Below are 7,592 nucleotides of genomic sequence, written 5' to 3'. Positions count from 1 at the left end.
AAAAAAAAAAAAAAAAAAAAAAAAAAAAAAAAAAAAAAAAAAAAAAAAAAAAAAAAAGAAAAGACTAATTGCTTAAAATTAAAATATTAAAATAAAACAACGTATTAAATTTATATATATATTTTTTAAATTTCCTCATTTTAATGGTAATAAAGAAAAAATAAAAATATTTTTCTTTAAATCAAAATAAAACAACACATAAAATTGGCAAGTCGTGATATTAGATTTAGTCCACATTGATTATAATTAGGCACATTTATCAACCCACGATCATCTCTTTGTATATCTATACGAAAAATAATAAGTAGTGTATGGATTCTTCCAAAATAAAATAATAATAATAATAAGAATAAATATATAATATAGATGCGATGATAGGTTTAGGCCACATTAATTATAATTAGCCATGTTTAGCAACCTAGCAATCATGTGTTGTAATTAGTATATTAATTAGCCACATTTAGCAACCTAGCAATCATGTGTTGTAATTAGTATATTTATACGGAAAGATAATAATGTGTTGTAATTAGTATATTAATTAGCCACATTTAGCAACCTAGCAATCATGTGTTGTAATTAGTATATTTATACGGAAAGATAATAAGTAGTGTATGGATTGTTGGAAAATAAAACCATAAATATATAAACGTGTAGATTCCAAAAATAAATTTGACCATTAAATAGGTAGAATCAGATGTCAGAAGTAAATATAAAAGCAATTCCTTTTCATTTTACCCATAATAATAAAATAAAATAAAATAAAATAAAATAAAAAAAGATTAGGAAATGAAACATAAAGTCCACCACCCTAAAGAAAAGAGTACATTACATAGACAATAGGCAATAGCCAAACGCCTTATTTTTGTTGCTGAATTTATTGAGAAATTAAAGGTTGAGAATTGATTAAAAAGAAATTAATTGATTAAAAAGAAATTAATTGATTAAAAAGGTGGGTGTTTGTACCTACCTTGACTTTAGGGTTTGCTTCAACAACCTTACCTTAACTTTGTTTCTAAACATACCTTACCCTCTCTCGGTTTCGTTAACCCACCAAACCAAACCAACCCAACCCAGCCCAGCCCAAACACTTTTCCACCTCCCAACCCAACTATCACATGTCCCGCTTTTTCACTTCTTCCACATTTACTCATTATATTTTTAGAGACGGCAATTCATATTCTCTCAACTTTTAGCTACCATTTAACTGGTGCAGCTACATCTCTTCTTCTTTATGTATCCAAAACTGATTTATAATTAATCACACGACTAAATAAACACATTTATAGAAGCTCAATCACATTTCATATTAAAATGCATACAAGGTTCAAAAAATAAAGCTAAAAGGTTGATAATAGAAGACACATTTAATTATTAGGAGGCATGGTATTTGTTTGTGATTCATATTCTTTTATCACATTCCCACAAACAATGTGTACTGTGTTTAAAATCTTGGTTTCTGGTATTTTTTTTCCCACGGCCCCCACCTTTAACTTGAACTACTCCTCTTTCTCTTTCTCTCTCTCTATAAAACCCTGCGCTCCGATACATTTCTCAAGGCAGCATCAACAATGGCGAAACAATCAGCTTTCTCGTTCATTTTATGTCTCCCGGCCATTCTCCTCTTGCCCCTTCTTTCTGCGGCGCCCAATACTCCCTCCCTTTCTTCTCCGGCGCCGGCCACCCACGTTTCCGCCCGCATTCGCCATTACAATCACCATTTGAGCAAATTACACAAACTCAAATCCTCGCTGTCGGTTCAACGCGATTCCGTTCCCACTGACGCTCGTGTGTATCACGTGACCTCCTACGGAGCCGATCCCACGGGTAAAAACGACAGCACAGAATCGATTCTCCGGGTGTTTTCCGACGCGTACGGGTCTGCGAGTGACTTGTCTTTGATCGACGGCGTCAGAAATCTGGGTGGGGTTCAGATTAATCTGGATGGTGGACATTACTTGATAAGCCGTCCGTTGCGGTTACCGGGTGCCGGTGTAGGAAATATTGTGGTACGCTTTCCCGCACTTGATTGCAGAATTCTCACTAATTTAGAGTTGAAACTAAAATGAATTAATTGAAAATTAAAAAAAGTGTGGAACTAAAATTGATGTTTGGAGTAGAAATGGGAAGATGGTGGGTGAAGATTAATGATAGAGAGCCATAAATGTGAATTCACATGCTTCCTTCCCGAATACTCGACACTTAATTTTGCCAAAGAAAAAACAGGAGTCTATTAAGCTCTTTTTTTAATTGACTTTTAAATTGAAAAAATTAAAAAAAAAAAAATTCAAAGGGTAGCTTTTGGGAAATGGAAAGCATTGCTTGTCCGGACCAAACGCCTTTCGCTTGCTTTCTTCGTGCACCAATAAATTCAACTCCTAACTCTTTTTTAACTTTTCTTCGGATTGGTATATCTACTCCTAACTTTATACCTCTTTAATTAATTTATGAATTAATTTATGAATTAATTTATGAAGCAATGCAGTTTAACGAATTTGATTATGAATTTGATTATGAATCTGATTATGAATTTGATTATGAATCTGATTATGAATTTGATTATCAATTTGATTATGAATTAGATGCAAGGAGGAAGTTTGCACGCTTCAGACGATTTTCCCTCTGATGGTTACCTCATCGAATTGTCGCCTTCGCCATCAGCGGCAGCCAAAATAATGGAGAACAACAAAGTGATGGACTCCGCAGAAGATGCGTCGCTTACTTCTTCTACGTCTTACAATTACGAGTACATCACTTTCAGAGACCTTCTATTGGATTGCAATTACAGAGGGGGCGGCATTTCGATCGTCAATTCCTTGAGAATAACTATAGATAATTGCTACATCACACATTTCGCCACCACCGGAATTTCAGTGCGAAGCGGCCACGAAACCTACATTCGAAGCTCCTTCCTCGGCCAGCATATCACCGCGGGTGGCGATCCCGGTGAACGAAACTTCTCTGGGACTGGAATCAGCCTCGTTGGCAATGACAACGCCGTCATTGACGTCGTCATTTTCTCCGCTGCAACAGGAATCTTCATCTCCGGCCAAGCAAACCTTATCTCGGGCGTGCATTGCTACAACAAGGCTACCGGATTCGGCGGTACTGGAATATACTTGCAGTTACCGGGGCTAACACAGACCAGAATCGTGGATTCCTACATGGACTACACCGGAATCGTGGCGGAAGATCCAGTTCAACTCCATATTTCGAACACCTTATTCCTCGGCGACGCTGCGATCACGCTGAAATCGATCAACGGAGTCGTTAATGGATTGAACATCGTGGATAACATGTTCAGCGGATCGAACGCAGGAGTGGCGATCGTACAACTGGACGAATCGAAATCTGCATTCAAGCAAATAGATCAGGTGGTGATCGCGAGGAACAACGTGAAAGGAATGCAAGTGAAATCAACTGTCGGAAGCGCGGAATGGCAGGGAAACGGAACTTCATGGACTGTGGATTTCAATCCCGTTCTGGTGTTTCCGAATTTGATTAGGAACGTACAGTATTCGTTTCGAAGCACCGACAACGGATTCCCAAAGCACATGGTGAGAAATGTGTCGGATAATCGGGTGGTGATCGAGACGGACGTCGCAGTGTCGGGAAGCGTGTATGCGAGGGTTGATCAAGGGCAGAGTTAGACACATGGAAGAGAGGAAGGTAAAAAATTTATGGTTAATAATAAGTGATTACAAAGTAGGCGAAGGAAAATGTAAATTGGTAAGAGCGTAGCTTGAAATTGATACGCAAAAAGCGTTTGAAATGTTCGTCATTTGTTTTTTGTTCGTCAAGCAAACGCAACCTTTACCACCAACCATCTGATCACCAACTAAGATTGAATGTTCTTAGTGTTCCAACACAAAAGTCAATAACAACAAATCAAATAAATTCAGAGAAAGATCTTACAACACTCTGAGTAGTTGGATTTAGACCACTTTACTTAGAAACACGACAATCAAAAGCACAAGCATCAAATTATGATACAATTGGTAACCTAATCTCAACACAAAAATTGGGCTTCTTTGTTTTCTTCGTAAAAGTCATTCTATTCTACAGTGATTTCAAGAATTGTTGTGAGTCTTGGTCTTTTGTATCTCCTAAGAAGTAAAGACGAGCAAACAACACTGACCGACGACAAAGCCATGCACGCACCAGCCGCCCATGGAGGCAACTTAAGCCCCAAAGATGGAAAGAATAGTCCGGCAGCAACAGGAATTGCTATCACATTGTACGCCATTGCAAACATGTAATTCAATCGGATCCGATTGAATGTCTTCCTCGAGAGATCGATGGCTGTAATTACGTCTTCTAAATTATTTCTCATCAACACGAAGTCGGCTGCCTCAATGGCAATATCAGTCCCCGCACCAATTGCGATTCCGATATCCGAAGTAGCTAGAGCAGGCGAGTCGTTGATGCCATCGCCTACCATCGCAACTATGCTCCCATCCTTTTGGAAGTTTTGGATGACTTCCGCTTTTCCTGCTGGCATTACTTCTGCCCTCACATCTTGTATGCCAAGCTGCACAACATTTTGTCTCATTTAGTTACATTTTGTGTCAATAAGAGAGCATCAACAAATAATTTTGATCCTAACAGACCTCTTTGGCCACAGCCTGAGCCGTTCTCCAATTGTCCCCTGTAACCATGACTGGAGCAACTCCCATTTTCACAAGACCCTCAACAACAACTGCAGCTTCTCTCTTCAGTGGATCTGCTATTCCCAAAACTCCAATTAACTTATCATCATATGCAACAAGAACACCAGTCCTTGCATTCTCTTCGAGCTCTATAATGAAATTATCCACATGAGGCGCTATGGAAACTCCACTTTCATTCATCAACTTCCTGTTCCCAACCTGTTCAGGACACCAACATTTTTAGAACAACAACCGCAAAACATAACCATATATATACTTTAATTAGTACACTGAACTCTTACCAGAATCCTTTTCCCCTCTGCAAAGCACTGGATTCCTTTGCCTGGCAATGCAGAGAACTCCGTGACATCGAAAAGCCATCCAGAAGCTTCTTTACTTTGGTTTCCCACATTTTGGGTCGTAGAAGGCTCATCGAAGAAATGGAAATGACGTGCATAGTCGACTATAGCTTTTCCCAATGGGTGTTCGCTGCTAGCCTAGCCAGAAGAAAAGGCAATAGTGATTAATGATTGACTTGGTTAACAATAGCATATCCAACGATGAATTAAAGTCATAAAAATTGGAAGTCACCTCTGCAGAAGCAACCAGCTTAAGAAAATCTCCTCGAGAAATTTCAGTGAATACTTTGGCAGTGGTAACCGACGCTTTCCCTTGGGTTAGTGTGCCTGTTTTATCAAATATCACGTACTTAACCTTCTGGGCCCTCTCCAAAGCATCACCTCCTTTGATCAAGATACCATTGCTGGCACCAACCCCTGTTGCAACCATGACAGCAGTCGGTGTTGCCAAGCCTAGCGCACAAGGGCATGCAATCACCACCACTGCTATGGCAAACATGAGCGAAAACACGAAGTAATTCCCATTTTCTGGGAGCCATTCAGCTGGATAAGCCCCAAGAATTCCTCCAACGTACCTATACATACCAACAGGGGCTTCAGATCCTTAACCACTCAATAAACTCGTTGACTCAGCTAATAATTTGAAATTAAACTTACCAACCAAACAATGTGCACAATGCCATTGCAACAACTGTTGGAACGAATATGCTTGCTACCTGCAGGCCAAACAGAAGCCTATGAATACCAGAATTGACAGATTTTAAAGTACCCATCATGATACTTACAAAATCAGCAAATTTCTGAATTGGGGCTTTAGACATCTGTGCTGACTCAACCAAACTAATAATCTGGTTCAAAACAGCATCAGATCCTACTTTGGTTGCTTGAATGTGAAGGGCTCCATGAAGATTAATTGTACCCCCAATAACAGGCGAGTTAAGCTCCTTCAGAACAGGTATAGATTCTCCAGTAACCATACTCTCATTAACATAACTCGAACCCCAAACAACAACGCCATCTGCTGGAACCTTTGCACCAGGAACAACTTTCAACACGTCGCCTGGTTGAATTAGCAGAGCATTTATTTCCCTCTCTTCTATCAGATTCCCACCTAGAAACACAAAATTAGAATCAGTCAACTATTAGAAGATTGTCCATTAGCGACATCTCGGCTAACAACTTTTTCTTTAAGCTAAAGAATCTCTCCAAGTACCTTTATCTTGGATAAGCAATAGAGCAGTGGCAGGAGCAAGTTCTACCAACTTCTTGATGGCATCTGATGTTTTCCCCTTGGCAAGACACTCCAAATACTTTCCCAGTAATACAAAGGTTATCAACATAGCACTTGTTTCAAAATAAGTAGGAGACCAAAATCCCGTGACTGCACCATATAGAAGTGCACAAACAGAATAAGTGTAAGAGGCCGTGGTACCCAAAGCAACCAACACATCCATGTTTGTCGAACCATTTCGAAGAGCTCTAGCAGCTGCAACATAGAAGCGCTTTCCAATGATAAATTGCACAACAGTCACCAATGCCCACTTCAACCAATCATCCATGATGAACGGCCCACAGCGCCGGAGTAACAATGAGTAGATTAAAGGAATATGAGGACATACTACTCGTAGGAGAAAGATCAGTACCTGGAAGAAACATCATATTTGGAATCTCAAAATCAAACGAATTCTTCCTTTGTAACAATAACAAACTCAAACATGTGGATAAGAAACATATTCAACTTAAGTTAGCTGAGGGAGAAGCAAATTGACATACACTGAGAGACAGACTGGAGACAAAAAGGCGAAACATGTTTGTAGCTTCTTCAGCATCTTTAGAAGTTAACCTACTGTAAGGGCTGGTAACATGCAGCTTAAATTTTTTGTTGCTTCTTCCCTCAATCTCATCCACCAAGGATCTGGGACCCACAAGTTGTGGGTCAAAAACAACCTCCAGTTTTCCTGATGTCCTGTTGAAGAGGAACCGCCTCACCCCTTTCAAGTTGCTGAGTATGACTTCCAAAAACTGTACATCAACCTCGCCAGCAATGCCGGAAACCGCTACAAAAATTTGGTCTTGCTCACTGCTCTGTACAAGTGAAGCTTCAAATCCAGCATCCTCAATACCATTAATTATGTCGTCTTTAGTGGTTATTGTTGGATCATATTCAACCTCTCCCAATGATGTGGCTAAAGCAACTACCGCTCTCCTAACGCCAGGAAGATCTTTTAAAATGCTTTCTACCGAATTCACACATGCTGCACATGTCATACCTCCTATGCTGAATTGACCCACCAGCGTTCCATTGGACTTCTTCTTTCCAACTGAACTGGTTTCAGGTATAATCTCAGCCTCAAATCCAGCATCTTCTATCGCTTCCTTGATGTCCTCAACCTGAATTTATCGAAGAATTAGGACAAAATTAGTTCAAATTCATCACTCTGTTGGACTCCAAACTGATACACCCAGTGATGATTTAAACCTACAACCTAAACGAGTGATTTTTTCTTCTTAAATTCCCTTTGTTCCTTATCCTTCTAAAATTCTTCCCACTTCCCACAACACACAAAAAAAAAAAAAAAAAAAAAAA

The 7,592-nt window shown here is 39.4% G+C and overlaps 2 protein-coding genes across 2 annotated transcripts in view; one reads left to right on the top strand and one right to left on the bottom strand.

Annotated features, from left to right (window-relative positions):
- Nucleotides 1–1,385: 1,385 nt before the first annotated feature.
- LOC111433641 (polygalacturonase QRT3-like) lies at nt 1,386–3,839 on the top strand. The gene is made up of 2 exons (XM_023070748.1): nt 1,386–2,006; nt 2,580–3,839. Exons 1-2 carry the CDS (start codon nt 1,569–1,571, stop codon nt 3,645–3,647), a joined length of 1,506 nt encoding a protein of 501 aa, XP_022926516.1. The 5' UTR covers nt 1,386–1,568; the 3' UTR covers nt 3,648–3,839.
- A 67-nt stretch (nt 3,840–3,906) lies between these two features.
- Nucleotides 3,907–7,592, bottom strand: part of LOC111433639 (copper-transporting ATPase RAN1-like) — a 5,117-nt gene continuing 1,431 nt past the window's right edge. The window contains exons 2-9 of the mRNA XM_023070745.1: nt 6,779–7,396; nt 6,219–6,648; nt 5,791–6,116; nt 5,663–5,721; nt 5,238–5,580; nt 4,949–5,143; nt 4,608–4,865; nt 3,907–4,528 (exon numbers count right to left, since the gene is read on the bottom strand). Coding sequence (XP_022926513.1) covers nt 4,052–4,528; nt 4,608–4,865; nt 4,949–5,143; nt 5,238–5,580; nt 5,663–5,721; nt 5,791–6,116; nt 6,219–6,648; nt 6,779–7,396 — 2,706 coding nt within the window. The 3' untranslated portion in view covers nt 3,907–4,051. The remainder of the gene's footprint in view (nt 4,529–4,607; nt 4,866–4,948; nt 5,144–5,237; nt 5,581–5,662; nt 5,722–5,790; nt 6,117–6,218; nt 6,649–6,778; nt 7,397–7,592) is intronic.

Source organism: Cucurbita moschata, unplaced genomic scaffold (assembly GCF_002738365.1).
Source record: "Cucurbita moschata cultivar Rifu unplaced genomic scaffold, Cmos_1.0 Cmo_Scf00043, whole genome shotgun sequence".
In the NCBI taxonomy this organism is placed as follows: Eukaryota; Viridiplantae; Streptophyta; class Magnoliopsida; order Cucurbitales; family Cucurbitaceae; genus Cucurbita; species Cucurbita moschata.
The sequence above is the reverse complement of the archived record's forward strand: the minus strand, read 5'-3'. Positions and strand labels throughout refer to the sequence as shown.

What these genes read in the sequence shown, in the direction of transcription:
- LOC111433641 (XM_023070748.1), top strand. Translation starts at nt 1,569, where the DNA reads ATGGCGAAACAATCAGCTTTCTCGTTCATTTTATGTCTCCCGGCCATT. An exon ending in CCGGTGTAGGAAATATTGTG is followed by an intron (nt 2,007 to 2,579) that starts GTACGCTTTCCC and finishes ATTATGAATTAG; the next exon opens with ATGCAAGGAGGAAGTTTGCA.